The sequence below is a fragment of the Ranitomeya variabilis genome, chromosome 8 (genome assembly GCF_051348905.1).
Source record: "Ranitomeya variabilis isolate aRanVar5 chromosome 8, aRanVar5.hap1, whole genome shotgun sequence".
NCBI classification, from domain to species: domain Eukaryota; kingdom Metazoa; phylum Chordata; class Amphibia; order Anura; family Dendrobatidae; genus Ranitomeya; species Ranitomeya variabilis.
Window position 1 is genome coordinate 157,552,662 of NC_135239.1, and position 16,932 is coordinate 157,569,593.

Consider the following 16,932-nt stretch of genomic DNA (forward strand, 5'->3'; position numbering starts at 1 on the left):
AGCGTCTACAAGCTGTGATACTTTCAAAATGGGGTGCTACTATGTACAAACCATGCAGGGTACCCCAACTTTTGCATCTGCCCATTTTCCATTTTGTAATTTTTAAGATGTAAAATGTGACAACATATATATTTTTTTTTTGCCTAAAATACAAAGGAAATGTGTCATCTGTAACTTTAGCCCTTTTTGACATCAACTTGCTTGTTCACAATAACAATAATTGTGACCAGGGGTGCCCAAACCTTTACTTGCCACTGTAGATAAAATGTTCTCACAGATATCATGGGGGAAACAGTTATTTCTAAGAATAAAAACTACCAGTACCCTGACTTCACATGAGCATATTTCGCAGTCCGTATATAGACTGCAAATGTCAAATCCGGCAGCAGGTCTCCCGACCGAAGCCTGCAACCCCATATGTGTCTATGACGGTTTGCTCACATCTGTGTATAAATACGCCGAGTGCAATGTGATTAAAAAAAAATCGCTTTGCGCTTGTACCAATGTTAAATCGATGAGTCTGTGCTGATCTGAGAGTTTTTCATAAAAGCTGGTCCCTGTCTTAATGTCAAAGTATTGCCACGTTGGACGTTTGAGTGCTGTTGACAGTCTTTAAATGTATGTTTATAATTCTCAAAAGATATTACTTTTATGATGTATATGTGTCTTTAATACTGATTTAAAGGAATTTGTCCGATATCTGGAGTCCATAACCCCTGGGACTATTTAAATTTGGAGCCAAAAGATAACACAACAAATATGAAAGTTAAGCAAAAGAAAGGTGAGCTTTATTATTGGAAAGTGAGGCTGCTTTGTGGACAGTGCTAATTTTTGTATAAGAGCTAAAAATGTTTTCAAACCAATAGTTTAAAGGGCTTTCCCATCTTCATGGTTGGGTATTGTTGCGGGTCGTGCCTGTATAAACAAGCTTATTGGCAATTTGCTGTTTATTAAAATTTTCAGCTGTCCATAAAATATTAACACACTTTAATTTTTTACAGCTGATTTCCTAAAAGGAAAGTGGTGGCCAAACGTAGTGCTTACAAGCTCATTTCCATTGAGCTTGAAAGCACTGCTTTACAGTAAATCTGACTGTGATTGCTTTAGTGCACTGCTATCTCATAATCCCGACCACCTTCACCGCAGTGCTTACAAGCTAGATAGGAGCGGTGGTCTGTATCATAGGTGACCAGTTGTAAACAAAAGAGAAATGTTAAAATCTTGAGATTGGTTGCAAATTTTAATAAACAGTAAATTGCAAATTGCTTGTACTATCCGACAATAACCAACTATGGCTACGTTCACATTTGCGTTGTGCGCCGCAGCGTCGGCGCCGCAGCGCACAACGCAAACAAACACGGCAAAACGCACGCTAAAACGCTGCGTTTTGCGCCGCATGCGTCCTTTTTGGCCGAAAGTTGGATGCAAAAAAAATGCAACTTGATGCGTTTCTTGCGTCCAACGCTTGCGGCCATGCGGCGCAAAACGCAGCACAACGCATGTCCATGCGCCCCCAGGGCGCATGACGCATGCGGCGACGCTGCGGCGCCCGACGCTGCGGCGCTGACCGCAAATGTGAACGTAGCCTATGAAGATGGAATTAATATTTTATTTGGTCCCTATTTAGTAATATATATTTCTATTCTTTAGCTTGTGGTTATGTTGACTTTTGTTGTAATTATGATATGACTTTACTGTTTTTCAGAGTGTTTAATTTTTAGTTTGTTCTTTTTAAAGAAATCAGGATTGTGATTTCATGGAATAATTTGTTGCACAAACCATTGGTGATAATGGCCTCATAAAACACTGTTCTATCTATCCAAGCATGCCAACTATGTGCTTGGTTTTTGTCTTATTGGGTTCTTGGCATGGTCTAGAACAGTGATTCTCAAGGCCCACAACAGGTCATGTTTTCAGGATTTCTTTAGTATTGCACAGAGGATGAAATTATTAGCAAGACATCAGGAATTCCCACCAGTTCTCTCTATAGGATTTTCTACAAATCATCACCTGTTGGGAGGCCTTGAGGACTGGAGTTGAGAAACACTGGTCAACACAAATTGTACCTTGCCTTAGGCAAAATGAGATTCCATTTTTGTAAATTTTCCTTTAAACTATATTCGTCCAAGCAGGTTTTGCCACTTTTTTTTTGCACAACTTTATTATGGCTTCAGTTCTGCCCTATTTGTGGCAAAAAGACAACACTAAACCTGCTCTTGTAAACGCTCTATAAAATGTTGTCAAAACTGATTGCAATTCGAAATGCATCCCATAAAATAGTTTTGTTTTTTAACCATTTTATAACATCTTTTATGTTTTTTTCCCCACATTTACAGATTCAGATGTCCTTTGGTTTAGTTTACCAAATGCAGAAGAGCTCAATGGAATTTCATCCACTTTAGGTTTTAGATCCAGAAAGTGTTCTGTACTTAAACCATCTAGAAAGGTTTGTTGAAAGAAAAAAGTTAGATATAAAGTCACGTTTCTTACTGCATAACACACTAATAATTCACCTTAGACCCCATGTCCAGAGCCTCTCACCTAGCCAAATCAGTTCTCATGCTTCGCACTGACGAGGGCCAACAGCCCGAAACACCGTGTCTGCGAATTGAGATACTGATTTGGCTTTTATCCTAAGTCATATTGCACGACTCATTAAAGGGTTGATTGGGACTTGTAGGATCGCTACTTCCAATAGGTGGCGCTGTAGAGTTTAAGTCCTCTTTTTCTCAGAAGAGGCAATTTGCATATTTAAATTCCCAGAGGAGCATTGTATGGCAAATAAGCCTCCTTACCTTGACAAGCCAGAGATGGTATGTCACTCTCCATAAGGAGAAACGATACCCCTTAGACCCCATGTCCAGAGCCTCTCACCTAGCCAAATCAGTTCTCATACTTCGCACTGACGAGGGCCAACAGCCCGAAACACCGTGTCTGCGAATTGAGATACTGATTTGGCTTTTATCCTAAGTCATATTGCACGACTCGTTAAAGGGTTGATTGTGACTTGTAGGATCGCTACTTCCAATAGGTGGCGCTGTAGAGTTTAAGTCCTCTTTTTCTCAGAAGAGGCAATTTGCATATATAATAATTCATGGTAACTCATCTATATATTCTCTTCATGTTAGGGCTCATTCTGACGTCCATTTTTCACGTATGATTACTATCTGTGTTTTTCCTGGACAAATCTCATTCCTATGATGGTCTATCGTGCTCTTCACAAATCTGATTTTATTTTGTCCGACCAAGTGGTCCATGCAAAGTCTTGGAAACGTGTCTGATATTGATCTCAGTGTCAAATCAAAATTGCCAATGTAGGTCTATCGGTCCATGAAAATAATTTGGACAGCTATGGAACAACTTCCTTGTGTGATCTGTTTTTCACAGATCGGTTCATAGGGGAAGCTGGAGAAACATTTTTTTCTCATCTGAAAAAAAATTGATGAAACTCTGACCAAACTCTGATAAAAATTGGATTATACTGAATAAAAACACTGATGAAACTTGGTATGTTTTTCTCCTCATAAAAAAAACTGACGTCTGAATAAGTCCTTACTCTTTGTTACTTTGTGCTACTCCTGAGAATATACTGTATGGAAAGGAGATTTGTGGCAGAAATACTTGCAATTGTTTTTTTCATTTTGTGAATAAAAAGGGGCATTATAGTTTTTACTAGCTAAAGTTGAATTTAAAGAGCATGGGTAGTTCTGTTTTTTTTTAGTGCAACTGCCAGTAGCCAGAATTTCTCATCTGTATGCCAGCAAACAAAGAATTTGGAGCAATATAAAAACAAAGGTTCTACCCCAGTTTTTATATACACTGCTCAAAAAAATAAAGGGAACACCAATATCCCGCATCCTAGATAGCACTGAATGAAATATTCCAGTTGTAAATCTTTATTCATTACATAGTGGAATGTGTTGAGAACAATAAAACCTAAAAATTATCAACGTAAATCACAACTAATATCCCACGGAGGTCTGGAGTTATAATGATTCTCAAAATCAAAGTGGAAAATGAAGTTACAGGCTGATCCAACTTAAGTGGAAATGCCTCAAGACAAGGAAATGATGCTCAGTAGTGTGTGTAGCCTCCACGTGCCTGTATGACCTCCCTACAACACCTGGGCATGCTCCTGATGAGGCGGCGGATGGTCTCCTGAGGGATCTCATCCCAGACCTGGACTAAAGCGTCTGCCAACTCCTGGACAGTCTGTGGTGCAACGTGACGTTGGTGGATGGTGCGAGACATGATGTCCCAGATGTGTTCAATCGGATTTAGGTCTGGGGAATGGGCGGGCCAGTCCATAGCTTCAATGCCTTCATCTTGCAGGCATTGCTGAAACACTCCAGCCACATGCGGTCTGGCATTGTCCTGCATTAGTAGGAACACAGGGCTAACCGCACCAGCATATGGTCTCACAAGGGGTCCGAGGATCTCATCTCGGTACCTAATGGCAGTCAGGCTACCTCTGGCGAGTACATGGAGGGCAGCGCGGCCCTCCAAAGAAATTCCACCTCACACCACTACTGACCCACTGCCAAACCGATCATGCTGAAGGATGTTGCAGGCAGCAAATCACTTTCCATGGCGTCTCCAGACTTTGTCACGTCTGTCACATGTGCTCAGTGTGAACCCGCTTTCATCTGTGAAGAGCACAGGGCGCCAATGGCGAATTTGCCAATCCTGGTGTTCTGTGGCAAATGCCAAACATCCTGCATGGTGGTGGGCTGTGAGCACAACCCCCATCTGTGGACGTCGGGCACTCAGACCATCCTCATGGAGTCGGTTTCTAACCGTTTGTGCAGACACATGCACATTAGTGGCCTGCTGGATGTAGTTTTGCAGGGCTCTGGCAGTGCTCCTCGTGTTCCTCCTTGCACAAAGGCTGAGGTAGCGGTCCTGCTGCTGGGTTGTTTCCCTCCTACGGCCCCCTCCACGTCTCCTGGTGTACTGGCCTGTCTCCTGGTAGCGCCTCCAGCCTCTGGACACTACGCTGACAGACATAGCAAACCTTCTTGCCACAGCTCGCATTGATGTGCCATCCTGGATGAGCTGCACTTCCTGAGCCACTTGTGTGGGTTGTAGAGTCAGTCTCATGCCACCACGAGTGTAAAAGCACAACCAACATTCAAAAGTGACGAAAACATCAGCCAGAAAGCATTAGTTCTGAGATGTGATCTGTGGTCCCCACCTGCAGAACCACTCCTTTATTGTGTCTTGATAATTGCCAATAATTTCCATCTGTTTTCTATTCTACTTGCACAACAGCATGTGACATTGATTGTCAAACAGTGTTGCTTCCTAAGTGGACAGTTTTATTTCACAGAAGTTTGATTTACTTGGAGTTATATTCTGTTGCTTAAGTGTTCCCTTTATTTTTTGAGCAGTGTGTAAACTGTTGTAATCCGGTGACCTTGGAGCCGCATGAGAGACTTTCTCAGGAGTAGGTGGTACCTGTACTGACCGCAAACCCTAAACTAACACCGCAACTAGAAGTAGCCGTGGGATGTACCTAACACGTCCTAGACACCTCGACACAGCCGGAGGACTAAATACCCCTATAGATGGAAATGGGAATTCTATCTTGCCTCAGAGCAGAACCCCAAAGGATAGGCAGCCCCCCACAAATATTGACTGAGTATAAGAGGAAAGACACACGCAGGCAGAAAAACAGGATTTAGCAAAAGAGGCACTTCTAGCTAAATAGAAAAGGATAGGACAGAATTCTAAGCGGTCAGTATTAAAATCCTAAAAATATCCACAGCAGATAATACAAATATTCTACATCTAACTAAAGACATAGAAAGTATATCTGCATCTCCTGAGAATCCAGCATGACTAAAAAATCTAAACAAAGTCTAAGCTGGACAAAAACACAATGAATTGCACTGAATTGCAAAGCACACTGCATGTGTGCACAGAGACAAAAAACCAGACACTTATCTTAGCTGAATTTGGCAGCAGGGCATGAGGAGCCAGAGGGAGATGCAATCCCTCCAAAAACAATGGACAACTGGCAAGGACTCATGGATCCTGCACACCTAAATACCTAATAGAGCTGCAATCAGCAGAAACACCTGCCCTGGATTACAACCCCAAGACAACTGCACTACCACCAACAACCACCGGAGGGAGCCCAAGAGCAGAATTCACAACAGTAAACCCAAAAACCCCAAGAGTGTTAATATTTTTATGAAGAAAAAAAAACAAAAACAAATTATAGGTGCAATTTTAACATAACATAACATGGAATATTTACAATCTGAACATTTAGGGGCAAATAAATAAATAAATAAATGGTGTATGGCATGCTCAGGCTGTGCCAATAATGCTGGAGTAGAAGGCACGGAATTAATTAAAAGGTGCATGCCACATAATGAACCTGGCACCAGGGGTGTAACTACAACAGGTGCAGGGGTTGCAATCGCACCCGGGCCCTGGAGCTTAGGGGGCCCTTAAAGTCTCTTTGGCCGATAGAAAAAGACTATTGCTATTAAACATTTAAAATATTTGGGGGCCCCGTTGGAGCTTTCGCATCAGGGCCCATGAGTTTCAAGTTACGCCACTGCCTGGCACCTCCTCTGAGTGTCAGATGACTGGTCAGAAATCAAGGACTGAAGTAGCTTTTCTAGCTTTCTAAACACCAGCAGATTTGATGAATTTGACAGGGGGACATGGCCACGCTCCATCCCTTATTCTCCTCAGTTATCTGCATGAAAACAGAGTCAAACTGGTGTGAAAACGCCAGCAATTTTGCACAACTGACGTAAAAGCTTTCCTAAATCGGCCCTTATATTTATACCATCTGCATCAAGTTATTTAGTAATTTTATATTTTATTTGGATAATTTTTTTGCTCATCTTTTATTCTTTAGAATTCGTCAGCAGCGAACCAGACTTCGTTACACAAGGAGAAGACAACTATCTCTCTTTCAAATGAACATTTGCAATTTTTGCCAGGTAACAATTAATCATAACACAGTAGAACTCCTTTGATGCAGCACCAGTGAAATGCAATAGTTATCAGATCATATATCATGCTAGATTACTGGACAGTCATGGAAAGGGATTTGTAACTAAACTGTAAGTTAACCCCTTAGTGACAGAGCCAATTCTAACCTTAATGACCAGGCCAAATTTTACAATTCTGATGACTGTCACTTGATGTGGTTATAATTCTGGAACGCTTTAACGGATCCCACTGATTCGGTGAATGTTTTTTGTGACATATTGTACTTCATGATAGTGGTAAAATTTCTTCTATATGACTTGTGGGTTTTTATGAAAATAACGGAAATTTGTCAAAAAATTTCAAAAGTTATGCAATTGTCTAATTTTTATTTTTTGTGCCCTTAAATCAGAGTGTCATGTCACACAAAATAGTTAAAGGGAACCTATCACCCCGTTTTTTTCGGTATGAGATAAAAATACTGTTAAATAGGGCCTGAGCTGTGCATTACAATAGTGTAGTTTGTGGACCCCGATTCCCCACCTATGCTGCCGAAATACGTTACCAAAGTAGTCATTTTCGCCTGTCAATCAGGCTGGTCAGGTCGGATGGGCGTGGCTTCTTCCCCCAGATATTGCGTAGTTTTCCGTTGGTGGCGTAGTGGTGTGCGCATGTCCAAGGTCCCCAATCCTGCACGGGGGGGTGAAAATAGCAGCGATGTCCGTTATTCCATTGGTGGTCGGTGGGCGCGGCCATCTTCCTTTGGCCGCGCGTGCGCAGAAGCGGCGCTCTGCTGGCCGCGGCTTCAGGAAAATGGCCGCGGGATGCCGCGCGTGCGCAGATGGAGATCGCGGCGGCCATTTTCCTGAAGCCGCGGCCAGCAGAGCGCCGCTTCTGCGCACGCGCGGCCAAAGGAAGATGGCCGCGCCCACCGACCACCAATGGAATAACGGACATCGCTGCTATTTTCACCCCCCCGTGCAGGATTGGGGACGTTGGACATGCGCACACCACTACGCCACCAACGGAAAACTACGCAATATCTGGGGGAAGAAGCCACGCCCATCCGACCTGACCAGCCTGATTGACAGGCGAAAATGACTACTTTGGTAACGTATTTCGGCAGCATAGGTGGGGAATCGGGGTCCACAAACTACACTATTGTAATGCACAGCTCAGGCCATATTTAACAGTATTTTTATCTCATACTGAAAAAAACGGGGTGATAGGTTCCCTTTAATAAATAACATTTCCCACATGTCTACTTTACATCAGTACAATTTTAGAAACATCATTTTTTTTGTCAGAAAATTATAAAGGTTAAAAGTTGACCAGCGATTTCTCATTTGTCCAACAAATTTCACAAAACTGTTTTTTTTAGAGACCACCTCACATTTGGAGTGACTTTGAGGGGTCTACACGATAAAAAATATCCAAAAGTGACACCATTCTAAAAACTGCACCCCTCAAGGTGCTCAAAACCACATTCAAGAAGTTTATTAAGTTTCACGAGAACAGAAGCAATGTGGAAGGAAAAAATGAACATTTAACTCTTTTCAGAAAAAATTTACTTTAGACCCAAACTTTTTTATTTTCACAATGATAAAAAGAGAAAGTGTACCACAAATGTGTTGTGCAATTTCTCCTGAGTATGCCAATAACCATTTGTGGGGGAAATCTACTGTTTGGGCTCATGGCAGTGAGGAGCACTTTTTTTTATTTTATCATTTTTACATAAGTGGATTAAAGGGAAACTGTCACCCCCAAAATAGAAGGTGAGCTACTGTAAGCCCACCAGCATCAGGGGATTATCTACAGCATTCTGTAATGCTGTAGGATAAGCCCCCGATGTATCCTGAAAGATGAGAAAAAGAGGTTAGAAGTCATCGTAAGAAGATGGGAGGCCCCGGACCGCGACGCCCATCGGACCAGAACCGGACCGGGACCGCCCCTGGGTGAGAATAATCTAACCTCTTTTTCACATCTTTCAGAATACATTGGGGGCTTATCTACAGCATTCCAGAATGCTGTAGATAAGCCCCTGATGCTGGTGGGCTTAGCTCACCTTCGATTTTGGGGGTGACAGGTTCCCTTTAAAAAGAGGGGTTTGATTTACTGTTTTTTTTCTTTTGATCACTGTGAGAGGGTCTATTACAGTGATTAAAAAGAACCAATAGGAAAAATTCCCTATTGTTGCTGGGTACCTGCTGGCAGATCTCGGCCGACACACTGCGCATGCCCCACCATTTTTTCCAAGGTAGATGATGCGGACGGCCGGGGGATGGAGCAGGAGGGACCTGGGGATGGCGGAACTACCGAAGGAACTTGGGGGACCCTATTTCTCGCTTCTCTGATATGTTAGCTCTTATCAGAGAAGAGAGAAATTAATTCTAAATGTGACTTTTTTTATGTGATCGCCGTTATTCGGTGAATAACGGTGATCATGTGACAGGGGACCATAAACACCGGCCCTGATCATGTTCTCCGGGGTCTCAGCTACCCCCAGTAGCTGAGACTCTGGAGATTTTCTGATGATGGGGGCGCTATACCCTTATTTCTCAGCTAACAGCGCTGAGGAATAAGTACCTTAACTACCACCGTTTAAAGGCGTATCGGCGGTCGTTAAGGGGTTAAAAAAATAAACTTCAGCAAGCAATGTCAAAATGAACTTTAGCTTGCAATATGTTACTAGAATGTTGATTTTTAACAAGGAGCCTTGCCAAATCTGTTAATTGAGCTTAGTCTTGGTTCTGGATTTTACTATTTTACATTATAAGGCCCCTTCACACATCCATATAATACCGGTACCGGAAAAAACAGTACCCGTGCCATCAGTGCTTTGGACCAGTGTGCCATCAGTGTACCATCTGTTTTTCTGGTATGGCTTAAGAAAAATCAATTCCAAAGCTTCTCTTATACTTTGCAATGTTAAACACATACGACATATGAATGCCATCACAGACCCATTGACTTGTATTGGTCCTTGTCATCTGTGCTGCTGGTATAAAAACAGACATCTCCTTGTGGTTTGCATGGACACACGGTCCATGTAAAAACACAGACATGTGAATAGCCCCATAGATTATAGTTGGGTATATCTGGCATCTGAAATAACGGATGCCACACGTTCTGCATACACGGACATGTGAAGGGGGCATATAATACTGTGCTTTGCTGCAAGCAAGAGTCAATTTATCAGACTTTCAGGTTAAATTACCCAACTAAGTTTTTCATGCTGTGTACTTTTACAGGGCAAAAAATGTTCCAGCAATGTGGAAGGGACTTATAGAAATATCATGTCCTCTGTGCTGTTTTTTTTTACATAGCGCAAACTGACCTGTGCGTGTTTGAAATTAGCAACGCCAATTTCTCTGGCGGGTACGCTGACATTTATGTACAGATTTTCCCCATGGAATTACATTACTGTAGATGGTGAAAATCCACAGGTAAAAAAAATGCATAATCGTTTTTAGTGCGTTTCCGCTGCAGAAAGCGAATGTACTCCACATACGAAGCTTTGTCAAAGCCAAATACCAGTAAGTGTCAAAAACAAAGCAGCTGTTTCCTACGTAATAGAATTGCAATGTAAATAATTGATACTATTGTGGCTCTGTATGGCATCCGATTTTTTTTTTACGCACCCAATCAATTGAATTGGCGAGTCTCATTTGTTTTATGGAAGAAACTAGTGCTTGCTGTGATTTTTTTTTTTCACACTTTTTTTTTTTCACACACTGGTTTGGTCAATGGGAAAAAAAAATTGCTCCTCTGCACTGCCCCATTGAATAACATTGATCCGAGTGCGCTCTTTTTTTCACAAATATGGTTGTGTGAACGAGCCTTAAAACTGGAAATTGCTCATCCAGTCAAACACAGTTAAGGAAATGACAAAACTTATTTTGTGAAAATGCATTTTTTTTCTGTATCAACTACAGAAGGAGAATGTTTCATTAAAATGTAATATAGAGTTTTAGTCCATTTTGATTTTAATTTTTTTTTTTTTAAACAATGTAGATTCCAAAGCAAAAAAAGTAGCAAAGCTGAAGAAAGAGAAAGGAAGAACTCAAACTAAAGAGGTAAAAGTAGCAATGTATTATTCCATCTGCCCGCTCCTAATAACATTGGTCAGCAAGACTCCAGGCAATTAGTCGGAAGCTGGGTGATAAAAAGCATGGTCCATGGATGGGCCGAGGCAGGACATGCTGATCCCATTGCCCTCTACAGCCAATCATTTACCTTGGTACAGTTGTCAGGTGACTGAAGGATGGGACATCATGACTTCCATTCCTGGGGACTCGCCCAGTATATTTGTGTTGAGTGAGGCTGTGCCCACCTTTAACCTTTTCAGCATTTTGTGGTACAGTAACTCTTCCATGAGATCAGACCCGACTGATTTGCATTTGTTAGTCAATTTGTCTACTTTTGATTGTGTACAACTTGCTCTGAAAATGGATTTTTTTACTGCACACTCATGCTCTTATAGCGATTTCTACATAATTATGGTAAAAAGTTACATTATTTTTCATGACTTTCACCTATGATCTATTGATCGGTGGGAGTCCAACCACTGAGACCCCTTCAATGATTGGCAGAATGAGGCTGTTCTCCCCTAATGATACGGCAGGGCACGTGCTCAGCTTGTTCTCTATTATTTGCCTTTGGGGCTTCCTGGCAGCCTAATTGAGAATAAATATAACGGCAGATAAAAGTTCCCGGTCAGGGATAAAAATATTGCTTTCTACTAATTGATCAGTGCGGTTTCCGAGTGGTCAGACATCCACTGAACACATAGGTGGATCGGTGATAACTTATTTTCACGGGAACAACTCCTTAGAGGTTCTTCAAGTAAGTTATAACTATCTACAGACTTAGGCTGGTTTCACACGTTCTGATATTTCCGGTACCATTAAACACAGTACAGGAGATATCCATGTCTGTGTGATACATCCGTGTGGCACACGTGCGGCAGCCGTGTGCCGCATCAGGACCACACGGACGGCTGCTGGGAAGCAGCCCTGCAGTAAGCAATGTCCCCTACTTGTGGTGCTGAAGGCGACTGTCATCCGTTCTCCTCTGCTTGGCTGGCGATCAGCGCAAGCCAGGGAGAATGAATGAAAGAAAACCCGACGTGGGGTCCCCCCTATATTTTACAACCAACCCGGCAAAACTCACAGGTGCTGGCTGCTATTCTCAGGCTGGTAAGGGGCCATGGATATGGCCCCACCCAGCCTAAAAACAGCAGCCCGCAGCTGCCCAGAAATGGCGCATCTATTAGATGCGCCAATTCTGGAGCTTTGCCCGCTTCTTCCCACTGCCCTGTAGCATTGGCATATGGGGTAATGAGGGGTTAATGTCACCTTTCTATGGTAAGGTAACATTAAGCCGGCTTAGTAATGGAGAGGTGTCAATAAGACACCTATCCATTACTAAGCTCACAGTTGTTAAAGGGTTAATAAAACACACACACACCCAGTAAGAAAAAAGTATTTTAATGAAATAAAACAATACACACAGTTTTTCCATCTTTATTCTTCTGCCATTGCAAGCGAAGCCCTTGATCTCCAGGAAAAAAAGTCAAAATAAAAAACCAACAATATACCCATACCTGTCCGCCGTACAGTCAAGTCCCATGCAGTAATCCATATCTGGGGCATTTACAGTTTACAACTGAGAGCGCTGCTAATGCGGCCCCTCATGGTTGTAAACAACTGGGAAATAAATGAAATGCAGGGAGCGGAGCTTTGGTGACGTTTCATTCATTCATGGTCCCCTGCTCGCGCTGCTGCCGGCAGAGCAGGGGACAATGGATGAGAGCCAGCTTCAGCACCACACACAGGGGACAGCGGCTTACAGTAGCGCTGCTTCCCCCGTGGCCATCTGTGCGCAAGGAGGACAGTGTACACTGTTCTCCGTGTGGACGTGTGTGGGCTGTTTGGTCCGTTAAAACACGCTGACCTCTGCATAGACCCATTCATTTGAATGGGTCTACATGTGTCAGTGTCTAGGGTACTTGAGAAAACTGTCACTACACGTACCGGAGGCACTGACGTGTGAAACTGGCCTTAAAAAGTATTTGTGTTTTCAAAATTTCTCTAACCACTTTCTTTATTACTTGCAGTCTCATTCTGCTTCCCATACAACAAATGTTGTACACATGGCGTTCAACCTGCATGGACATAGTCCCCTGGTTCAATATTACCTGGAAAAACAGAAAGCGGACTCACAAGCAGGCGTGTGCGTCCTAGTACACAGGACCGAGGCTCAGAAACGGGCGTGAGCGTCCTAGTGCACGGGACCAAGGCTCAGAAGCACATACCAAACCCTTCACAAAAAGGTTCATGTCCACTTTAATGTAATTGTTTAGTTTTATAGTTAGTAGTTTATTCATTTTTGTGTGTATATATATATATATATATATATATATATATATTTTTTTTTTTTTTTTTTTTTTAAACCATTAAACCTATGGTTGGACACAGATTTTTGATCATATAAAGAGGCCATTTCAAGGGAAAGGATGACATATGTTAGGACTCACAGTAATTTATGCTTATGATAACGACTTTATCTCAGGTCATATGGAGTTTCCACAAACAATGATATTTCCATTTGTTCCATAATGCTGCTGTTACCGCAATATTTCTCCAACAAGGGCTCGCTCACACTGTCGTATGACACGGCTGAGTGCTGTGAGATGTTTTATCGGATTGCACTTGGACCAGTGTTATACTACGGGGCAGTGTAGAGCTGATATTTTCTCATGCCGATTCAGCATGAGAAAAAAAATTGCAGCATGCGTGAGTGCATCCGATGATCACATCGCACTTACCTATACAGGTCTATGGGTGCGTGGGAAACTTGAATATCAAAAAAAATATGTCAGAATATTGTGAACAATGGGAGCCAGCAAGTATCACCTAAAATGTAACTTATCATTAATAAATTTAAAAGGTCTCATCAAAGAACAAACGAGAAAAAACTTGACACTGTAAAAACAGATCAATTAATGCACTCGTTAGTCAGTCAAAAGGCAAGATATGCAGTAAGTCAAGTTATCTCAACGCCAGTCACAGTCCATCAATCAGCTGTCGCACTAGGACTAGTGCTGTATTTGGTGTACCCATTAATGAGTGAAAAAGTGAGATAATAAATACGTCCAATTACCTCAATACCAGTCACAGTTCCTCTATATGCAGTCTCAGTGGAACTGGCGCTGTATCTTCCATATGTCAGTCCCAATCTATGTTTAGTGTGTTGGGTATACGATATCAACAATATAAATGTATCCAAATCATATAAAACTTTAAAATCAAACCACTTCATGTGTATAGTATAGAACAATTTCATTGGGGTATTGGAATGTGATCCATGAGGAGTTATGACATAGGCTCTGAGTATTCACTGAGGTCAGTGATTGACTGCAGCAGTCACATAAGCGATAGACATGACATAGGTGCTGGACTGGAGGGGACCAGTGCAACTGAAGTGATGGAGCACAAAAGATTTACATATGTAAGTGATGGGTATTTTATTATTTTATCACATATCATTTGTTAGCCAGTTTATAAAAAAAAAAAAAAAACGTCCTTAAGACAAGTCCACGTTGGGAACCTAAAGATTTTCTGTCACCAGATTTCACAAACAAAAGCTGCTTTAAAAAAAAATATTTTATATGTGATGAGGCTGGTATATGTATTTTACAATGGCTGTATAATTTTTTTTTCATAGTTTTAGTCCAGCCATTAGTGAAAGAACTCATGAGACCGAGTGGATTCATAGAATAAACTCAAGCTCCCGCCATCTAGTTAATAGACAACTTTGTTTCAGTGTCTCTCCTCTGCTGCTGAATTCTCTCACTGCTGTAGACCAACTGTTGCTGTCAGGAATCAGGATAGCTGGACAGAAATATTGTATATGAGGTAATAATCTTGTATGTATAAGTAGTGACATACATTTTTAGTTTTCTTAACTCCTTACATCCCCTAGTATGTAAGTACCAGCTGACTATAACATATTGAGTACGTCCAAAGTCGGAAAGGGGTTAATAGTCCCCTTAGGAGACTTGAATCATCCAATTGTTTATGCTTTACATAGCAGTGCATCAGACTATTCAGTGTAGACAGACTGCTACATTACTGAGGTAGAAGATGGCGGCTGCTACTGATGGAAGATGGCGGCTGCTGATGCTGATGGGATTCTATCTAGGTGGGAGAGAGAAGCGACGAGGAACTCTGCCTTTAGCTCCTCCCTCCTATTACATAGGAGATGGCAGCTGCTATTGATACAATCCTATCTAGATAGGTGGGATAGGAGGCGGGAGGAACTCTGCCTTTAGCTCTTCCCTCATCCTATCTGTATAGAATCTCATCAGTATCTTCCATCTCAGTAATGTACCAGTTTGTCTTCAATGAATACAGATTTTACCTCACAATTGAGAATTTTGAGAATGACTGATCAATTGTGGCAGAGAAAGCAGATTTCTCTGATAAGATATATTACAAAGTTGCTTATTTTCATGTGTGCTATTCATTTATGAAATAAAAATTAAAACATTTAGATGCGCATGTAGCTTTTGAAAATACAAGTTCAGCAATGCCTTTACATGGCCAGTCTGTTCCTCCGTTAATGAGCAGTCAGCATTTGATTAAATATGCAAATGAGACTGAAGTCCTTTCCGTGTATCATGGAAGCTCTTCCTGAACCTCAGTTACTCCAAGTCTATTCCCCTCCATCGCCGCTGCTTCCTCAACCTTGACTGACCGTTCTTTTGCTTGAAGTCACACATCAAAGCACTGTTAAGCCCCTTTCACACATCAGTTCTTTGCCATCAGTCGCAATCCGTCGAATTTAAAAAAAAAAAACGAGTCAGGCGACTGATGCTGCCGGATCCGTTTTTTTCTCATAGACTTGTATTAGCGACGGATGGCCTCACGTTTCATCTGTCATTCGCCGGATCCGTCGAAAATTGTTTGTCCAGCGGCCGGAGACAATGGACAAAGTAACTTTTTTGTGTACGTCGAAAAATCGGATAGCAACTGATCCGTCGCCGTCCGTTGTTTGCTCGAATGGAAGCCTATGGGCACCGGAACCATCAAATGACGGAATCCAGAGACGGATTCCGTTTTTTTTAAACTGAGCATGCTCAGATTTATTTAGGAACCAATTAGCCAGATCCGCTAGTCGGATCCAATGAAAAAATGAATCCGTCGCATCACTTTTTCACAATCTGCGACGGATCCGTCGAGCCAACGGATTGTGACTAACGGCAAAAAACTGATGCGTGAAAGGGGCCTAAGTCAAGCAGAGGAGGGCAATGCTGGGCAGGGATTAGATATGGCAGGAGCAGAGGCATGGGAAGAGCTTCCAAATGCTGAAAGCACTTCAGCCTAATTTGCATATCTATTAAAATGCAAATTTCCTGTTAATGAAGGAATAGACTAAAGGTACCTTCACACGAAACGACATCGCTAGCGATCCGTGACGTTGCAGCGTCCTCGCTAGCGATATCGTTTCGTTTGACACGCAGCAGCGATCAGGATCCTGCTGTGATGTCGCTGGTCGCTGAATAAAGTCCAGAACTTTATTTGGTCGTCCGATCGCTGTGTATCGTTGTGTTTGAAAGCAAAAGCAACGATACCAGCGATGTTTTACACTGGTAACCAGGGTAAACATCGGGTTACCAAGCGCAGGGCCGCGCTTAGTAACCCGATGTTTACCCTGGTTACCAGCGTAAAAGTAAAAAAAACAAACAGTACATGCTCACCTGCACGTCCCCCAGCCTCTGCTTCCTGACACTGACTGAGCGCCGGCCCTAAAGTGAAAGTGAAAGCACAGCGGTGACGTCACCGCTGTGCTGTTAGGGCTGGAGCTCAGTCAGTGTCAGGAAGCAGAGGCTGGGGGACGCGCAGGTGAGTATGTACTGTTTGTTTTTTTTACTTTTACGCTGGTAACCAGGGTAAACATCGGGTTACTAAGCGCGGC

At 42.3% G+C, this 16,932-nt stretch overlaps 1 protein-coding gene across 2 annotated transcripts in view; it reads left to right on the forward strand.

Moving 5' to 3' along the window:
- Positions 1–16,932, forward strand: part of FAM227A (family with sequence similarity 227 member A) — a 166,852-nt gene that overhangs the window by 130,822 nt on the left and 19,098 nt on the right. For both annotated transcript variants that reach the window (XM_077278628.1, XM_077278627.1), the window contains 5 exons: positions 686–781; positions 2,337–2,446; positions 6,878–6,962; positions 10,966–11,027; positions 13,070–13,285. In XM_077278628.1, coding sequence (XP_077134743.1) covers positions 686–781; positions 2,337–2,446; positions 6,878–6,962; positions 10,966–11,027; positions 13,070–13,228 — 512 coding nt within the window. In that variant the 3' untranslated portion in view covers positions 13,229–13,285. The remainder of the gene's footprint in view (positions 1–685; positions 782–2,336; positions 2,447–6,877; positions 6,963–10,965; positions 11,028–13,069; positions 13,286–16,932) is intronic.